This window comes from Misgurnus anguillicaudatus, chromosome 2, assembly GCF_027580225.2.
Source record: "Misgurnus anguillicaudatus chromosome 2, ASM2758022v2, whole genome shotgun sequence".
Lineage (NCBI taxonomy): Eukaryota > Metazoa > Chordata > Actinopteri > Cypriniformes > Cobitidae > Misgurnus > Misgurnus anguillicaudatus.
Window position 1 is genome coordinate 38,239,298 of NC_073338.2, and position 21,438 is coordinate 38,260,735.

Here is a 21,438-nt window from a genome sequence, read left to right on the forward strand (position 1 = left end):
CCTATTAACAGCCTCCAAACTTCTCCCCCTTCGTAGAATCTCTACCTGTTCCTGGCACAGCCGAACTGCCTGGTGCATTTGGATCTGTCAGGCACTGACTGTACCGTAGACTCTGTGAGTTGACAGTCTGAATTTGTTACTGCCAAACTGCTTTTTCTCACTGTGATTAATGTAATTGTACCCTAGACACCAACTGAACAATTTATCATTGATTTCAGATTGATTTTCCTATCATATTTAGTGGTTATAAATTGCAGAATTATACCAACCGCTATTTTGCTCCTCTCTCTTTTTTCCGTTTTCTTGCTCAGTTATTTGGAGCCCTGCTGCGAGGCTGCTGTGCTGATCTCTCGTACTTAAACCTCTCCAAAAACTCCTTCTCTCACAGGTAAGCTAGAATGCCTCCCCTGAGGTAATCTGTCACTTTTAAGACAGCCTCATGGGTGAGGTTGCCTGCCACAACACTCAGACAAATCATTGTGAGTCGGTTTGACTTGTCGAGGTTACCCAGGAAATGTTGTTTTTTGTTTCATCTGTGGGTTTAATCAAAGAAGACAGGGTCCTTCTGGAAAGACGAGTTATCTGGTTACCGTAGGAATCAGCATTGTAAATTATAGCATGATGTAAATCACTGTTTCTCAGCTCCATTCCCCCCAGAATGTTTTAGGAGGCTGATGAGTTTAAAGGGGAATGATTGCACAGAGTATTTATCCTTGTTCTGTGATGTAGACAACAACATTTTGGTTGGGTCTGTAATGCCTTAGAAGTTTCCTAAAAACCTCTCTCAGAAGGGTGGGGGGTTTTAAACCGGTGGTTTTGCACCTATTTGGTGTCCCTTCAGGCTTAACTGGCAACCTCATTATGAAATGCAAGCACTTGATGCTGATTGGCTGCCTTTGCTGCCACTTAAAAGAATGTTAACTTCGCCGTCTTCAGAACATGGACAGACCAAAATTTTACAGATAGAAGAGCACACCTCAGAACGCGACTCACCATTTTGCCTTGAACTTCGCGAACACTGCTGCAATTTACTTCCTGTTGGAGGCGAGAGGCCAGATGTATGCAAATTATTTTGAAGGGGAGGAATTGAATGAGAGTTGGGGGGCTAAGATGCATTTTACAAAATATGTATCTGTTGTTCAGATTGGGCCATTTTCTGGTGGACATTTATAAAGAAGGATTTTTTTTATGAAACAGAGGTGTTGCACTTTTCGTATGTTCATGAATGCGGGTAGACTACCATTATTCAAGGTAAAGGTAAAAACGTTTTTTTTTTTCTCTGTCACCTTTCAAGGAAAACAACACAGTTTTTCAATATTTTGCTATGTTCTTTCCTCAACTTAGACAAATTAATACATACCTATTTTTTCTCAATGCATGCACTTAATCTTTGTACACTGCATCCATTTAGCTTAGCACCATTCATTCCTTAGGATCCAAACAGGGATGAATTCAGAAGCCATCAAACACTTCTATGTTTTCCCTATTTAAAGACTGTTACATGAGTAGTTACACGAGTAAGTATGGTGGCACAAAATAAAATGTGGCGATTTTCTAAAAGGATAAAAAATGAGAACTACATTGTATGGCGGAAGAGCACTTCGACCTTTGGCACAGTAACATCATAATCTTCCCTGTTTGGATCCTAAGGAATGAATGGGGCTAGGCTAAATGCTAGCACATTCACAACGCGCTGTTCAAAGATAAAGTGCAGGCATTGAAAAAAGATTGGTATGTATTAATTCATCTAAGTTGAGGGAAAAACATAGTAAAACGTTAAAAAACTGTGGTGTTTTCCTTTAATAATCAGGTGTTTTATATAGAGATACATCTCAAATATTCTAGGAGGAGGGGCCCGGGGACTGGAGTTGAGAAACACTGATGTAAATAATTAGTCACATGACATTTACGGCTGAAGTGATCTGCTCAGAAACAGATTGACAGTACATCCAAGTACCAGTTTAGGTAGGTATAACCAAGTATGACTTTAGATGGGGGTGGGATGCTTCGGCATCTAGAGAGAATTTGGTTAGGAAATTTAATGAAACTTTTTTGGCGCTTGTGACTAAAGCTGGGTACACACCACAAGATATTCGGGCTGAATTTGTGACTTGAAACGAAACGAAACGATAGAATATCAGAAACCGAGCAGATGAAAGATAAAACCATAACAACTACTTGGCGCAGCATGCACAGTCCAAAGTGAGATGGACATCAAAGATGAATAAAACAGTCCATTGTATTAATGACATTACTTTATGCAATATGCGTTATTTGCCATGTTTGTTTATTGTGACGTCACATTTAGACGCGAGAAACATCGCAAGATTTTCGCAAGATTTCCTGTGTTCTCAGCTGAGACTCGCGCTGTTTGTGAAGTTAATCTGATGTTGCGTGGTGTGCTGTCATGACAGGATGGGCAGGAATTATCTAAAAAAACTTTTTTTCAAATGTGTTTAAACTGTCTTTATATACCAATACATAATTAAAATGTAAGTACTCTAAAAAGAGAGTATAAAACTTGAGTGTCTCACGACTATCACTTTATCTCACAACCATGGCACCACCCCTGTTGCTATGGGATCTGCCCACACATGCGCACACCCGATTGATTTGAACGTGCATGAGGCACTCTAGGAAAAGCAAAAGTACGGCAGAGAAAGAGCATTCAGAACTCACAGTACCTGTTTATCCAGTCAGCAAAGGCAAACAAGGCAAAAACAGGAATAAACGAAGAAATCAAATGAGAGTAAATATCGCGGTAGCGGTATTGTCTCCGGAGTGTAGTCCTCATCAGAGTCAACAATGCTTTCATCACTGAAACTCTTACATGCAAAACACCGTTTATGTTATGAATCTTCCACGAAATTCACCTTCATCACAGTGTAACTGATGGTAATAAAAAAACTTGTATCAATGCAATCTGTTTTTAGCTTTGTCTTATAGCTAAAAACTAGCTCGTTTGTTACCGAAACAAACAAAATATATTTTAAACTTAACAGTATTGATATGCTAGCTTAATAGTGAGTACTTAAAGCTATCGTATTTGTTTATATTTATAGTGATAAAGTTAGGTGTATTATTACATGTGATTGTGACATGATGTTACTACATGCACCGCGCTCTTTCCTCTCCGCTCGTCTGAGGTAAATGCTTCTCCCAGCAGAGCCGGTCAGCGTCGCGCGTTCATGTGTTTTGGGGGCGTGGCTTTAGAAGAAACCCAGATGGGAGGGGGTGGAGTGAATGGAAAAATTGGCTGTGTTTAAAACAGTCATGAGAGGTCTACAGACACTCGATTTTTATACTCTCTTTTTCAGAGTACTTACATTTTACTTATGTATTGGTATATACAGACAGTTTAAACACATTTGTAAAAAAGTTTTTTAGATAATTCCTGCCTATCTTGCCTTTAAATCGTCCATTTTTTCATCATGCTTGTGGTCTCTCACATTGTGAAAATCTGATAAGATTTTAAAAATCTTTTGGTGTGTACCTAGCCTAACGATGTGTTTTAAATGCTTGGGTTTTGTGAATGCAGATTTTCTCAGCGTTTTGGACCATACCAGTTGAAATATATAACCAAACATACACTAAAAGAAAAAAATATATTTTGATTTCATGGGGACTTAATGCAAAACTTACCATTAGTATATATTATTTTAAAATTGACTAAAAACATACCATTAGTATAAAAAAGAAGTTAATGGAAAGTCCTTAATGGCTGGACCAATGTGTGTGTGTGTGTGTGTGTGTGTGGTGTGTGTGTGTGCGCGTGTATGCATGCGCGTGCGTACGTAGCTGTAGGCTGATCAGATACAGAAACACAACGATCCATCTTTGTACCCGACTCCCTCTGGAACCACGCAGCAATTCCATCTTCCCTCTCAACACGCTAACGGCATTATGAGAAATTCATAATATGAAAGATGAGGCTAATTTTAGCAGGCTTATTGTTCAGATTCAGAGGTTGCTGCATGCATTGTTCCTTCAAATTCATTTGTTTTTAATTGGGTTTGAATTTGCAGAGGGTAAGCTTTTGAAGATGATTGGGTGTCTGCATATTGAACTTTTCTCCGTTTCTTCTTTTACAAACACAAACACGGTCTCCCTCTCGCAGTGCTAATTTCATCAACACCCACCCATACTCCCACACTCGTGAGTGCACATGTGCAGAAATGTAGAGGAAGATAAGATAAGATGGCCTTTATAAAAATGTGCATTTATTAAGCACCATTGTATTAATGATTGTTAGCGCCATGCTCAACCAGTACAGCTACAGCATATTTACTTTTACTCATTCAGCATGTGGTTATTTAAAGTGATGCACAAATAAGAGATAACATTTAATATTTTGCAATTGAGCTAATAGTAAACACGTGCATGATATTGAGATTATTACAAATTTATTTGTGATGGCAAGAAACTGAAAACTATAAATGCCCCATCGTGACATACTTCTAAAAGAGGAAATTTTATACAAGAACACCCACACACATAACCACTGCACACGCTTTAGCATTCAGGCACCTCCCTATGAATGACTCAACATGTGGGCATGTAAGAAATCTGGTTACACCAGCGCTACGTGAAGACAGTAGTATACATCTGTTGAGGCTGATAAGACAGAGAGCTCATGAATATTGAATGGGAATGTTCCCATAAAACTCTCTGGATTCTGCATATACTCCTCTCTGTCATGGACATAATGTGAAACACAGAAATGTTATCATGAGCCGTCATGTTTCTTCCTCTACGTCTCTTGTCTGGCTCATTTTTCTTGTATAGCTTTGTCTCTCCTGGATGAATTATTTGTTTGGGCCAGCTTTTTATGCCACAAACCAAGACGGCGTGTTCAAATGTTGAACGTTGTTAAAATGTGTAACACGTAACGATTCTATTTCTAAGAAGCCTCGGGGTATTCTATTTGTTGCTCAAGGCTTGTGAAGTGTTTTACTTTTCATGTTTCATGAATAAAATTCACCCCTTCATTTCATTTTAGGAAAGTGAGAGAGACTATTCCTTTGTTTCGTCAGTTCTTCAGTTCAGCTTTCAGCCTAACTCACATCAGTCTGGCTTCGATGAAGATGCCCCCGGATGTGCTGAGGTGAGCCTGCGCTGATTTGGTTGTAACAAATTTGGCTTTTTACAATTAAAGGAGGGGTGCATGATCTCTGAAAGCCAATGTTGATATTTGAAATCACCTAAACAAACACGCTCCTACCCCAATAGAATCTGGACCTTCTTTTGATAGACCCGCCCCACACATATGCAACCCAGGGAACGATGTCGGTTAGTAGACACGCCCCTTACTGCTGATTGGCTACAAGCGTGTTTTGGTACTCAGCCCGACTGCCTTTGTTTTTCAAAAATCATGGACCCCGCCTTTAACTTAAAGTAAAACACCACTGTTTTTTAATATTTTACTATGTTCTTACCTCAACTTTATTAAAAATAAATTAAAAATTAAAAATTAATACATACCTTCTTTTCATCTTTTTTCAATGCGTGCACTTAATCTTTGTACAGTGCGTCGTGAATGTGTTAGCATTTAGCCTAGCACCATTCATTCCTTAGGATCCAAACGAATTTAGAAGCCACCAAACACTTCCATGTTTTCCATATTTAAATCCAGTCACATGAGTAGGTACACGAGTAAGTATGGTGGCACAAAAGAAAAAGTTTTTTTTAATAAAAACTAGGGCTGTCAAAATAAACGCATTAATAACGCGTTAACGCAAATTCATTTTAACGGCACTAATTTTATTAACGCGCGATTAACGCAACACGCAATTTCTGTTTGACCCACAGCTGGATGAATTGAGACGCAGCAATGACCGCGCTGTCTAGATGAGTCGGAGCTTTTCATAAAAATAAGAACATTAAGCTCTCGTCTAGCGAATCCAATGCTCCGAATGGTAATTAAACATCTAAAATGATCTTTATCTGCACGTTTTCTGTGAGGTGTACCGTCCCAAATCCATATTAAGCAAAGATGCGTCTTCTTTCACTTTTTAGTTTTGTTTTTAAAGCATTCAGAAATTATAGAAAATAGACTGCAGGACTTGCTTGTTGTTAAAATAATTATTAAGAGAGATAAAGTTCGGGATCTGATTGATGTTAAAAGAGTTATTAAGAGTGAGGCTCAAAAGCGATGTCTGACGCAGACGTCTGAAGCGCATGCACACAAACGCGCGAGTGCGTGACCCTGATATATATAGACATCTAACACAAAATTACAGTTTTAAAAATATCTGTTTTGACAAGAATTCACGCCGGTATGACCTATAATCTGTTATATCTGAAGTGAATGTTTGGTTAACTGTTAAGGAAAAGTATCTGTTGTGTATCATTATATTAAACCCTTCCATTAGCCTATACAGTATCTTAAAGTGGTCTGTCTCAATGTCAAAATTAAACAATAAAAGAAAATCATATATGTAACATTGATATTGTTTTTGCTCTGCGTTAACAGGTGTAGTTCTGTCATGCTTTGTCAGATTCCAACAATTGTTCCAATAGTTTTGAAGTTTTTTAATAGAGAATGTTAAAATATAATTGACACATTTTTTTAAATTTGCTCAATTTGCCAGCACAGGTCACAAATGATGCAGCAGCAAACAGAAATGGAGAAAAAACAAGGTCTTCTAAAGGCAAAAACATTTATAAAACTATGGCTGATGGTTCTGTTGAAAATGTAAGCAGGCTGTTGTAGACATATATTTGCATATAGCATATATATTATCCAAATCCATGCTGATTAGAGCATTAAAAACTTGAAAAGTGTTACATTTAGGTAAATTTAGAACAGATAAAAATGTGCGATTAATTTGCGATTAATCGCGAGTTAACTCATGAAATCATGTGATTAATCGTGATTAAATATTTTAATCTATTGACAGCCCTGATAAAAACCCTTTGTTGTTTTTTAGATACAAACACATTTTTTTGGTTTAATCATTTTTAAGTATAATGACATGTATGTAATTAAAAGACATTTATATTTAATGTTGTGTGATATTAAACTACCTGTTAAAATTATTTGCAGCATCTGGATTACTATGTATTATTAGTTTTGAGCGGTCGTTATCTGGGAATAACAAACCTGCAAATGTTGCAACTGGCCAATCAGAATCTAGCATTCCAGTGTGTAATAATAACATATAGAGGGTATCAAATAAAGCGATAAGCCCCAAGAAGCAGTGGGTTACAGTGTCGTGCCTAACAATGCCCTTTAGCTGTTATAAAATGCCCTCTAACACCACTGCTTTGTGGGGCTTATTGCTTTTATAAAACGTTACTTCATATGCATAGCAGGGTTTCATAAAATAAAACACAAATAAGTTGTAATTATATTAGTACAAATATTACTCTTCCGGCAAACAAAGTAGTTCCTCAGAATCAAGTGTGGCTGCAACAGAGCGCAGTTCCCAAGCAATACAGATGCAGCAAAGACACAATGAAAATATGATTAAAGACTGTGATGTTTATTTTCATAAATCAGTAGATAGCAACAATGGCGCAGTGATACTTGCGTAATGCGGTCTGAACCGCGGGGTTACCCGGGGTATTTTATCACAGCTAAGAACGCGTTTCAACCAATTAGAATGAAGAACCAGAACGGGCCCTTTTGTAATCAGTTTTTTAAGTACAGAAATGTACTCATGTGGCAACTAGGCATGTAATAAGCGGGATAACATACAGCCATCCAATTGTTATCGCAAATAAATCCATTCAGGGTGATGAAAGACCTGTTCATCCTGTTTGAATTTATTCTGCAATAACAATTGGCTGGCTATACGTTATCCCTTACACATCACATTCTCTCTACTTTAAAATGACTCAGAAATCTCTTAACCAGGCTGCACATAATTAATTCCTAACCCTGGGTAAAATAAGAAAAGTGTAAAATATGGAAATATATAACCCAGGATTACATTAACCCGAGTATCAGATGCCTCCGAGGAAACAATTTCAAGCCCATTAGAACAACGCTCCAGTGATTCATTTCCACTTTTGAGAGCTCTGCAGCTCTTACTGGGGTCAGAATCAAGACGCTCACGCAGATGCTATTTTGGGAAGCCGTAATGATTGAAAGAATTGTTTCAGTCACGGCCATACTTCCTCATAGCTCAAAAACACATCTTCACGCCCAGTCGAACACCTGCTTTCAGCTCTATTCTGTCAACACCACGGGCCCACACAGGAGAACTCAAACTAATCCTTAAGCTCTTAATCCTTTAAGACCCGCATGATGTTTTGATGTTGCCCATATAGACCTTTTATGATTCGATTTATTAAAGAGATCAGCTATAACAATAATAAAAAAGTATTTTCAATGAGCCATGTAATATAGTCAGTAACAGTGTCTTTTTTGCATCTCTTTATTGTCTCATCCCCAGGGCTCTCTTTCTTGGGCTTTCATCCAATCCTCACATCACCGACCTGAACCTGGACATCAGTGGCTGTGAGGTACTCCCACCCCCCTTGTTGCCTTAAATCTGCCTTTATCTCTAAATGCCTATCCTGCTTTCTGTGGCTATGGCCACCAATCCTTTTGAGATATCTCTCCAATCGAATTAGTCACACTGAAAGATTTATAAAGATTTATGTGGCTTCTTTAGAGAGTTTAGTGTGCATTCATCCCTGCAGGGACACAATTGCCTTGATTTGACCTTGTTGAAAACATTTATTATGTAATCTAACTCATATGTCCTGCATGTCTCTAATTAAAGGTAATCGGTTTATATAAAACTAAATTGTGTTGTTGTATTGTATTGTTTTTATAGGTCTACTGTAACATTTATACTGTAAGTGTTGATATTATAACATGTTTCTATTCTATAACATAGTGGCATCCTTTAAAAGGTCAACCTATGTTTAATGAACTTTATTTTTATCCATGCGCAATAACAGGGAAAATGTTATTAAAGGTATTCATTTTTTCATCTGTAGAGAAACCGACTTTACAAAATTAATCTTGAGAAAAAAGTGTAACACTAGCTCCACTTTCACATTCACACTTATGTTATTTTCAATCCAGCGTTGGATTAGAATGGGACGAATCCAACCAGTTGGGTTGTAATGCAACCTATGTGTGGTTGTTTCAATCAATTGCTGGGTCAAATATAAACTTTTTCTGGGTTAATTTAACCCAATGGCTGGGTTTTGTCCTTTTTTGACCTAACAGTGGGTTTAAAATAACCCAGCATTTTTAAAATGCATATGAAGAGTTCCTATGAAATCCTATAAATGCATCTGACATGTTTTCTAAATAAGCTTTTTTTATCAGGCTCTTATGTTTTGGTTCAGTAATTTCATTTTAATAGCATTGGAAAGGTTATTATTCAGTAATTGAAATGCCTTATTGTACACTTTTGTGACGTTTCATTGTTAAGTTTGTATTTAACAAATTTGACTATCTTTCTCTGCAAAACCCTCTAAGTGCATGCAGTTGCAAAACCATTACCGTATTTTCCGGACTATAAGTCGATCCGGAGGATAATTCGGATCAGTCAAAAAATGCGTTTTGAAGAGGAGAAAACATATATAGGTTGCACAGGACTATACGTCGCGTTTTATTTAGAAAATGATTTTTCACAAAATTATTTAGAAAATTATTTTTAAAAAAAATTCATAAGCCGAAGAACAGACATTTAATCTGGAAAGGCAAGATTCAACTAAACAATAGCACAGAATAGAGGTCTACACGGGTCCAAAAATTCCTACCCGAACCCGATCAGACCCGTAAATGTGCTACACTGAACCGACCCGGACCCGTCTGTTGTTTTGAAAGCTGGACCCGGAACCGACCTGGACCCGTCTATTATTTAAAAGCTGGACCCGGATCCGACCGGGAAGACACAGACCCGACCAGCAAATATTCTTTAGCTAAAAGTCAAAAAACAAGTAGCGAAAATTAAACTTTTTGTCTTACCCATAGAAGTTAGTCTTCTCCCTCCTTGTACCTGACTGTGTGATGCACAATCCTTATTTCCAAGAAAGTTCCATCCATGTTATTCCTCTCTTGACGATTGAAATGTTTAATGCCTATTCCAGCTTTAAAAGTCCACTTTACAGTCATGGTGATTAATAACGCAGTTTTACATTTGTTGTGTATGTGCCCATTTGGATTATAATAACGATTGCTCGTTCAGTGCCATGGCTGCTTTCATTAGCTTTACTTCTTTGCTATCATCTCTGTGCTCTTTGAGCAGAGTCGTGAAAACTTTAAATATAACAGCAAGATGGTCAAATTATAATATTATTATAAAAATTTGAGAAGTCAGTGCAAAATGCGCGGTCGGCGGAATAGCTCCCGCCTTCTAAATAACAGAGCCAATTGTCAAAGGTAAAGTCAGCATGCGCGTTAGCTGCCTGGTTGGAGCAACCAAATATAAACGTTTTAATGCAATTTTAGCGTCATAGAAAAAATGTATGCGACAGTTCATCTAAGTTTTTGTTGCTGTTTTTGAAATATTTTATTTAAATGTGAGTGTGTGTTCTCCGAGTCCGATCGACCTCGGGTATTACCCACAACGTTAAACAGACCCGGGAACCGAAGTAATAGATTAAGACCCGACCCGGCTGATCATTTAAAATATAGACGGTAATGGTTTCTCTTGGTTCATATGAAAAAATTTTGACGTATAAGTCGCACCTGGCTTCAAGTTCCAGGACCCGCCAAAATATGAAAAAAGTGCGACTTATAGTCCAGCGTTTAAAAAAAAGTTGCCAGCGGCAGCATTTTTTATGATTTTCACAAAAGCCTTCCAGGAAATGTTCTTCTTTAAATATATAAACAAACAATATATCAAATGAAAGAACAGAACATCTGCTTTCAAACCAAACCATTTCATCCTATCTTCATTTGTTCTCTTTTTTACCACCTGTCAAATATGGGTAGGTTTCGTAAAAAATGCTAAATTTAGCAAAAAGCTGAAATAACTGCATTTTTGTAAGAGACCAGATGAATAAAACATACAGATAGTTTTTAACTGAGTGAATAGTTGAGTGTTTTATAAGTTGTGTAAGAGCGCCACCTAGTGGATAAAAGCGGAAATATGGATTGCCGTAAAAACTCGTCATTGGCAGGGAAGCGTTTTCTCTTAAAGTGACACCATGTAATTTTTTAACCTTCATAATACATTTTCAAGACCCTTGTGGTAGTACATCGACTTTAAATAGGTTGAATGACATGTCTACCATAGCATGACGGGGTCTGTATCACTTTTACTCGGGTTTCTGGTAGTAACCAGAGCACCAAATAAAACTACAAAATTCGACTGCTTTACGGCATACGTCACTTCCTCCACACAATTTGTTTTTAACGTGAATTTTGCTGGAGGCTACTTAAGGAGTGTAGAGAGCAACTTATAGTATGTGACTCCGTGGCACAGTTTTAGTGTCACGGACCTATAACACGGGCGACCCGGGTTTGATTCCCCTTTAAGGCAATTTTTTTATATAAACTCTTAATTCATACATAAATGCGATGTTCTTTATAAATGACGGCGATTATCTTGCTTATAGTTCGCTGTATTCAGATGCTGTGTCCACGTATTTACCTTTCTTTTACTGTGTCTATGGTATTTACATTACAATCCAGGATGCTACAGCAGTCAAACTTGCTCACAGTGTAAAACCAAACCCTATTCATTCACCAATCAGATCCGAGCGTTTCTCTCTTCTCTCTTCCTCATTTGCTGCGTTCCGCTGTCACTCGCGTGACGTATTACAAAGCGGTAGACCTAAACACGGTTTACTTGGATTTGGAGCGACAATTTTCACACAAAAGAGAGGAAAAACGAGTGCCATTGCGGAAAATCCTGGTGGCGAGGGAGAGAGAGACGATGCAACAATATTTCTTTCCAAAAAAGGCAAGGAAATATTTCTGGTCGTTTCTCAATTGGAAGGCTGCAGCCTCCGGAGGTCAAATATGCAGGCTGCATACGTCATGAAGCCTGGTTTATTAAGGTAAACTGAGCATTACATTCACAAGTCATAAGCATACTGCAACAATTTACGATGAACTAAGTATAATAGTCAACTTTATAATTGTTAATATTGTGAAATAAGAGAGTCTTGATGACGTATGCAGCTTAGAAATACGACATCCGGAGGCTGCAACCTTCAGATTGAGAAATGGCTTCTGCCACGACGAGTTCTTCATCAGAAAGCTGTAACATGACTGCGTTTCTCCCTGATGCCTCAAAATATTGATCGTTTAGCGTTTTAAATGTTTAGTTTTTAGTTTAGTTTTAAGGTTGGCCAGTTCCTTTCCTTTGCGACAGTGCTGCGGCGCTTGAGGCCTCTAGGGGCGCTAGGCGTGAAAAATACATGTCTAGCACCCCCTAGTCGCCAAAAAGTTCCGTGGTGTGCCTTTAATTGACGAGATAACTCACCAATGGTGGGGAAAGAGTTAAAGGTGCAACTAGAAACATTGCGAATTTTAAAAGTCAGAATTCAAAAGGTAAAAATTAAGAAACTGAACCACACATTAGGGGGCGCTGTGATGCATGCACTGCCACATTTGAGTCGTGCAAAACTTCGGTAAAAAATTTACGTTTAACAGATTCAGCCAACAAACAGTTTTTCTAAATTGCATGTGGCCAGGATTTGTGTCAAGAGCATCCGGTAAATATCATCTAATTTTTGAAGAAGGTGGCTTTTAGCGGCTTTTGCTTCTGAACTCTTTATATAAATAAATGGCTGGCCACATCTATAATAAATTTATGTAAAGTGCTGTTAGTTTTTAAACACATTATTTATTTCATTTGACAGATGCTTTATGCATTCAAGGTGCAGTATGTATTTTATCAATATGAGTGCTCCCTGGGTATCAAACCCATGACCTTGGCAATACGACAGTACCACTATATTAGTTAAACTGTTGTAAAAGTATGAGCGCTTGCACCTATAAATTAAACATTTTTGAGTCTTTAAGTGTTCTTTCTCCGCCCCGTGTGCTCTGTCTTCCCCTATCTCTTTTTTTATTCTCTGTGTGTGTCTCTCGCTCTGTTTGTCTGTCTTTCAGCTCAGGTCTGCAGGAGCAGGAATAATACAGGATCTGTTCCCTAGAGTCTCCTGCATCAGCACACTGGACATCTCAGACAATGGTGAGACATCCAAGAGCAGAAATCAAAGAAAGCTTTTGTCCAACTCTTCTCTCACTGACCTTCAACCTGTCTCGCTCGGTCTCTCTCTCCCCGCAACTTTTTCTCCATTCCCCATTTACTCTTTCTGCACCTTTTTTGGTTGTTTCAGGGCTGGATGCTGATCTCCTCTCTGTCATTCCTGCATTCTCCAGACACCCATCTCTCAAACATCTGCTGCTGGGCAAAAACTTTAACATCAAGGGCAGGTACTTGATCTTTGTCTATGAAACAGACACGTTGCACATTGATAGAAGTGACTTTACAAATAAACATTTTGTTGCAGTTTTGAAATCCGTGACTCTTAATTCAGAGAAACAATCATGGTAGCAATCAACAGCGGCTGTGGCGTGTTGTCAGTTATCCAAGAAAATAATTTATATTTGGCCTTCAATTTGTAAGGGTGAACAAAAAGCATTTACAGTAATGCACTAACATTGGAGGCCAAGTAGGCAAGTGTGCTGAAGGGTTTAAAAAGTAGAAATGTGAAGTTTGTCCTTTCAGGATGATTATGTGGCACTTGAGCATTAAGTTAAATTGTTTGTTTGAGCTGTGAAGTCTTTTTGAAGTAGAACTGTAATTGTAGTCTGTACGAATGTCTGGTTTTGTGTTCAATGTGGGTAATGTTAGGACATTATGACATTAAAAGATTGGGGGAATAGTCTACTCATTTTCAATGTTGGAATATGTTATTGCCTTGACTGGGAATTGTTGGTGCATCCCTCTGTCGTCTGTGTGCGTGCACGTAAGCGCTGGAGCGCGCTGCGATGCTTCGATAGCATTAAGCTTAGCCCCATTCATTCAATGGTACCATTTAGAGATAAAGTTAGAAGTGACCAAACACATCAACGTTTTTCCTATTTAAGACGAGTAGTTATACGAGCAAGTTTGGTGGCACAAAATAAAACGTAGCGCCCTTCTAAGCGGATTCAAAAGAGGAACTACACTCCACGGCGCAACAGCACTTTTGGGAGTACTTCGACTCGCCTGAAAAGTCCGCTCCCCCTCTCACTCTCATAATGGGAGAGGGAGGGTGTTACTGCGCCGAGTCGAAGTACTCCCAAAAGTGCTATTACGCCATAAAATGTAGCTCCTCTTTTAAAGCAACACCAAAGAGTTTTGGCTCTTTGCTCCCCCTACAGGTTAGAAGCGTAATTGTCCATTACCCACTGTCATAAATACTGAGGCATAGCTGGCTCTGATTGGATTGTAGGTCTGCTGTAAAGCAAGTTTTTGTAGTATTCACTCGGACTACAGGACCGCTACCCGACGGTTGGAAACTTCTTTAGTGCGGTTTTGGCCGATAGAGGGCTGCAGAGCGAATGTGAAAGTGCTGTTCACCCTGTTTAGAGTGGATGAACGACTGAAACTGTTTTGGAAGCGTTATTTTAAGGTAAAAAAAACTCTTTGGTGTTGCTTTAAATCCGCGTAGAAAAGCGCTACGTTTTATTTTGTACCACCAAACTTGCTCATATACTCGTCTTAAATAGGAAAAACGTTGATGTGTTTGGTCACTTCTAACTTTATCTCTAAATGGTACCATTAAATGAATGGGGCTAAGCTAAATGCTATCGAAGCGTCGCAGCGTGCTCCAGTGCTTACGTGCACGCACACAGATGATAGAGGGATGTATCAACAATTCTTAGTTAAGGTAATAACATATTTTAATATTGAAAATGAGTAGACTATTCCTTTAATGTTTACAAATAAAAATATTATCCAAGGTGCCTTACATAGCATTAGCATTAGCATAGCATTAAAGGCAAATAATACCCTTGACCTTGGTGTTGCTCTACCTGTCAAGTTACATGTCTTTTGAAAAGAGTAGCTGCACTAAACCACAACACCCAAAGAGACTAAAGGAGCACAGATACGCAATACAACAGATATACAATCTGGTACAGGCAGATGAGGTAAACATGTTAGAAAAGTCTGTGAAATAGTTTGCAATCGCAAATCGAATGGGAGCTCACAGTAGGCGGCTCTTATGAAAGCATGGGGCAGAGGAGGAGACTGGGGGCAGGTGTGTGAAGTGTCATTAATCTTTGAGATGATGGAGAGTAAGTGTGTGTGTGTGTTTTCTGTGTTTGCAGGGTTCTGGATGAGGTTTTGCAGAAACTAGTGCATCTAGTGCAGGAGGAAGAATGTGTGAGTGTTTCACAAACATTGACACACATGCATACACAATAGACATACACTCATGACATGCACATCATCCTTTTTTCCCAAAGTGTGACATTTTACACAGTTTTAATTTAAAGTTTTTGTCTTTTGATAAAAATATGCTTAATTTTAATCTCATTTTTGCCCATTTCTCAATTTTTGTTACATTGCCTGGAACTATAAAAAAATTCCAGATGATGAATAATAAGCATTTGATATACATGTAACAAACTAAATATTGAAAAAAAAATGTGTTTGATTGGGTTTTTTTTAACCTGCTAGTAAAACTAATGTTTAGTTAACTATGTTTAGCAGGTCAAGTAAGGCAACACTCAACATACCATGAACTTTTGAGAGTACCTTTGGCTTTTATTCAATTTGTCAAATGTGACCCTGACCATGGCAGTAGCCAGCTATGAGGCCACTGAGGTCCGGACCTCTGTACATTTTTCATATTAAAAAATAAAATTTTAAGTTCTCCAAAATGACTAATTAGTAATTTAACCTCCTAAGACACGAGCTTTCGTTTGTCTTTTTTTTCTTCAGTTTTCTTCCAGCTATTTAGGGTTTAGGAAGAACCAATAAATATATTAACCAAATATTTTTCTTTAAACATGAAGCAGTGTAAGTGTCCACGTTTGTGTACAATAGGTACATAGTAAGTATTATGGTGCAAACAACAAAAAATGTGATGTCCACATATGTGGACATCCAGGTCTTAGTCACATTGGCATCCGCGTATATTTAAGTTTGGACAGTTTACTACAATTTAGTAAAATAATTTTTACAGTTTAGTAAAATGACGGAGATTGACTCAAGCAGCATTTGCAGTGTTGCCAGATGCCATTGCGAAAAATCCTCTTTAGATGTAGTGTTTAATGTTTTACCAATTAATGTGTCATTTTTGGAAAATTATAAAGTGAGAATGCAGGTTACTGTTAGCGATGTCTGACCGTATCTTTTCTTTATGGCCTATTTTGTTTGTTTTCGTACTAATATCTGGCAACACAGGGTGACAGCACCCAAACGGTAATCAAATGGCGAATAATTTAGTGTGGGCAAGTTATTGCTGACATGATATTACACATAGGGGTGGGCGATATGACCAAAATCTTCTATCACGATAGGATTAATTTTATATCATGATAACGATATGTATCACGGTAGAGTTTTTTATGTTTTAATAAGGTTAAATCTTTAATACCATAGAAATTTTCATAATTCTCACAGAAAACATATACAAGCATAGAAAGAAGATAAAAAACAAAAAAAACCTAAGCTCTCTGAAGATAAACAGTCAATGATATAAGAAATATAATAAATAATTATTCATGTATGTATAAGCCTACATATATTTTTATTTAAGGTAGAAAAGTGATTTAATCAGGAGCAGTGAGAGATTTTCTCTCAATGCTGTTTGATTAACACGAGTGACAGACAGGAGCAAAATTAGGTAACTTTCCCTTTAAGACCAAAGTCCGGATCCAATACACTGTTACACATGCGGTTTCTCTTTTAGCTGTTTACTTTCCCTTCAGACCTAACTGGTCGTGTTTATGAGGATGCATGCAAAGACGGGAATTTTGACGCATATGTCTTTTTAAGGCCAATAAAGCGGAAAAATGCTCACGAGCTTAATGAGCAGCGGTTGCGCGACTTGCGCGCTCCTCACAGACAGAAAGAGCAGCGGTTGCGCGACTTGTCCGCTCTTGACACACAGAAAGAACGCACGCATACAGATATGTTGTCTGTTTTTCAATGGCTTAAAATAACGTGTTTTAAAACTGCAGTGCTTAAATACGTGTACAAACGTTACGTTTTCGCGACCACGTGCACAGGAGCGTGACGTGGGCGCGTAACCTCGATAAAAAACGATAGTCCAAAATCTCTACCGGTTGACAAATTTCTACCGGTTAATTATGTCTACCGGTTTATCGCCCACCCCTAATTACACACACGCAATAATCATCATGATTGTGTATGTAAGAAATGTATTCAACACTAAAAATCAGTAGAAAATAACAGAAAGATTTAGAAGAATTGGGTTTAAATGAAATATGCCAAATATGTAAACATTGGCCAAAAAGAAGGCTATGTTATTTTATTCAGTTTATGAGTTAGCATTTAACAAAGTCATGCTGAAAACATTCATAAGAGCACTAAACAAAGTTCTTGTTTATATAGCCTAATATTGCTTATTAAAATGATTAATATAATTAATATAATATAATCACCCTAAGTCAATAGTAAAGTATTAATAAATTGTGATCTAAATAGGGGATAATATAACAATGTCCACACCCCAAAACTAAAATAAAGTTTACTTTATTACTGTACTAAAACTACAGTTAAATAAGGCTTTTGTAAAAGTTATACACTACAAATATACTAAAGAAAAGTATAGAGGGAATGCATTGACGTCACTTGTCCACGTGACCACGTCGGAACTCGCCCCGTCGAGTGGCAAACCTTCAACAACATGGCTGGCTTTCATAGCGGCTGCGGCACAAATGCTAGTAAAACTGACTATTATCCCCTTAAATTGGATTTAGTTGGACTTGATAGCAGAGGTGGACAAATATTAGTTACATTAGTTACATTTTCAAAGCATCTGTACTTTATTAGGATGTTTGTATTGGGAAAAAATATATTTCACTACATTTTAAAGTATAAAATCATACTGTGTATTCTTTAATATTGCATATTAACATTTATTTAATACCTAATTACATTTGAATTGTGTACATTTGCTTGAGTAAAAGTATGTTAATGTACTTAAATATGTGTATAAATTATACAAATACTTAATAAATGTAAAACAAACACGTGTATTTATGAAATGTAATAGAATAAAAATTATGATAATATTCTTTGGAATGTATGTTTTCCAAAGAAAAAACGGATAAAATACAAATACTTGAAAAATACTTTAAAGTAGAAAGTAAAACCTCTGCTTGATAGTGACCTTAGCAACTTACTAACCCACCTGTGGTCTGTGGACATTGGCATGAACGATCAATTTATTTCTCCTTTCTGTGTTTTTTGGCAGTCTGTAAAATGATAGCTCCGAATTCTTGTTAATCTGTTAGTACAGTCTATCGCACAACAGCTTTTTCCCATTTTGACGCGTTATTACAGTGTTTTCGCCAATGTCACGCTGTACTCAAATGCTGCCACTCGGCCTTTTGCCACTCAGTGAGCGTAATCGCAGTCCCTCTTGCCGACAGTGACGTCATATACATACCCTCTATACAATTCTACTTGAACAGTACCTCAATGCACATGAAAAATTATACAATACCAGTAATACTTAAATAGATTTCTAATGTATTAAAATAAATGGTATCTCAAAATAACACCGTTAAGTACACTTAGATTTTCTTAAGTTTATCTTAAGAAGTACTAAAGACAATTTTTTGGTATATTTACTACAAAATAATTAATTAATTAATTAATTATAAAATAGTACATTTAGTGTACTTAAAGTTTATCTTAGTGCACCTTTTTCTCCTGGGATAGCATTTGTTAACTCTTAACACCTCTGGACCTCACTAATTTTCCATAGACCCTTCCACGTCTCATAAACTAATTATGAGTTAAGGAACATCAAAGTTTAATGCCAAGGTTATATATAAGATATCAAGGTTATATTTTCAAAACTGTTCTTTACATTACTGTATGTAGGAGGATTTTACAGTACAATTTTAGCTCTATTTTAAAGAGACCTTATTACATTGTTAAAAAGAACGTTATTTTGTGTATTTGTTGTAATGCAATGTGTTTATATAGTTTATTGTTAAAAAACACATTATTTCACACATAACAGACATTATTGTTGCTCCTCTATGCCCTGCTTTTCTTAAACGCTGCTATTTGTACGAAGCTCATTGTTCAGAAAAGCGTAATGTGCTCTAATTTCCAGCTATCCAGTGCGTTTGGATGGCCGAATACCTCAAGCATCTGGCACTTCTTACCTTTTCGTCCCCCTATATCCTAGGTTCAAACACACCCCCAAACTCTGTCCTTTCTGCACCTACACAGGTGTGCTTTACAGCACTGCCCATCTCTCTCTCTTGCTTTTATCTCTCCTTCTGGGCACACAGGCTCTTTCACTGCAGATATCATCAAGCACTTGATCAATTATTAAGTGCTGTTTTTACAGGTCACACATTCACACTTTCTTGTTGGTCTTCTGCCTTACCAGGCCCTGCAAAGCCTTTCTCTGGTTGACTCCCGGCTGCGTTCACGTGGGACGGTGCTTGTGAACGCTCTCGGCAGCAACGCTTGCCTGAAGAAGGTGGATCTGAGCGGAAATGGACTGGAGGACACAGGAGCAAGGATGCTCAGCAAAGCCATACAGATCAACACCACACTCAGGTACCTGCAGGTTCTTGCTATTGCTAAAGTATAAAGGAAGGTCACACAAAATACAAAAAAATGTAATTAACTAAACTTTCTTGGTTTCTCTCTTTCAGAAGCGTAACATGGGATCGAAATAACACAACTGCTACAGGTTTCCAAGATGTGGCCCGAGCATTAGAACAGTATGGCTCACACACTTTTATATTTATGTCATGCATACTTCTCAGAGTATACACACCATTTGACTCACCCCAAATGAGTCATACCCCAAACTTCACTCAGTCATAGCTGCATAAACTTTTTGATCCATGTCTACGGAAAACTGTGTGCTTGTGCTTGCACAGTCTTTCATCACCTACCTGACCTGCCTGTGATGCACAATTAGACTATTGTTCTGAACGCACCTCTCCTCCCTGGAGATCTATGCTTTTGCTATTAAATGTTGAAACTTTTCAGCAAACGTGAACTTGGAGATTCATACACAGAAATGTAATCTTGAGAAAGTTGTTCCAAGTACACAGTGCTTTGAAAACACTTGAAATAACATAAAAAGGAAGAATTACCACAAAACCACTTGTTTTTTGTGTGACACAAAAGCACAGTTTTTATGAATTGATCTTCTTCTCTGTTGTGTTCGGGCGTTAAGGGAAAGCTTTTATCCTTAGATTTTATCTAAGTTTCTTAATGTTTTTTCTCTCTCTTCAGTAACTTCACTCTGCAGTACATGCCCATCCCTCTCAGTGATGTCACACAGGCGTACCGTAGTGCCCCCGAAAAGACAGAACAGGCTTTAACTAAGGTAAGAATGCTGCATCTTTATTTTAAGGGCTCATACATATCCAACACCTCGTTACTGTTTTTTAACTCATTCACCGCCATTGACGAGTTATCTTGTCAATTATGAGTTAATATTTAACTAATAAATATGCCTTTCTGGATGAATACCGCTTTTATCCACTAGATGGCCCCAAACCGAATTTATCAAAAACGGAATTTTAAAAGATTTTATGATATATTTTAACTGCCTTTATGTTTGATAGTCATTCTGAGTGTGATCTCTAATATAAATTCCTTTACAAAAACGCAATTTTTTAAGCTTTTTGCTCAACATGTTGTATTTTTGAAGAGAAATATCCATATTTCAGTGGTTAAATTAAGTGGAAAAAGTAAATTTATAATGAAACGTTTTTTCCCCATTTTGTTTGTTTGTTTGTTTGTTTATTGTTTGTTTGAAAGCAGAGGGTGTGTTCTTTAATTTGATATAATTGGTATGTTTATATATTTATAGAAGATAATTTTTCCTGCAAGGAATTTTGTGAAACTTTTGTTAAAATCAGAAAAATGCAGGTGGGCAACTTTTCTCAAAAAGGCTGGCGGTGAATGAGTTAATAATGTTAGTGCTATGTTGTGTGATACTACACAGTGTCATTCCAAACCTGTGTGCTGTTATTGTATTTCCATGAAGCAAAAATAAGTTTATAGTTAACCACAGGCTATCAAGCTCGAAAAAACGAAGCTCTTTAAAAGCACCATCAAGTACTGTACAACTCAGGTTCCAGACAACTCGAATTTCGGATATTGTGTTCTACTTCCGATCTTAATGGGTTCCAGTCAATCACACGTTACGGCACATTAAAGAGCGCCAAAACAATATAGGTTATTTAAATTTATTAAAGGGGACATTTCACAATTTTTTTTAAGATGTCAAATAAATCGTAGGTGTCCCCAGAGTACATATGGGAAGTTTTAGCTCAAAATACCC

General features: G+C 37.4%; 1 protein-coding gene across 6 annotated transcripts in view; it reads left to right on the top strand.

Moving 5' to 3' along the window:
• Positions 1-21,438, top strand: part of carmil3 (capping protein regulator and myosin 1 linker 3) — an 87,776-nt gene that overhangs the window by 45,644 nt on the left and 20,694 nt on the right. For all 6 annotated transcript variants that reach the window (XM_055203107.2, XM_055203108.2, XM_055203102.2 and 3 more), the window contains exons 14-23: positions 37-114; positions 312-388; positions 5,000-5,104; positions 8,400-8,469; positions 13,034-13,115; positions 13,264-13,360; positions 15,245-15,299; positions 19,519-19,691; positions 19,790-19,858; positions 20,382-20,475. In XM_055203107.2, the coding sequence (XP_055059082.2) occupies positions 37-114; positions 312-388; positions 5,000-5,104; positions 8,400-8,469; positions 13,034-13,115; positions 13,264-13,360; positions 15,245-15,299; positions 19,519-19,691; positions 19,790-19,858; positions 20,382-20,475 (900 nt within the window). The remainder of the gene's footprint in view (positions 1-36; positions 115-311; positions 389-4,999; positions 5,105-8,399; positions 8,470-13,033; positions 13,116-13,263; positions 13,361-15,244; positions 15,300-19,518; positions 19,692-19,789; positions 19,859-20,381; positions 20,476-21,438) is intronic.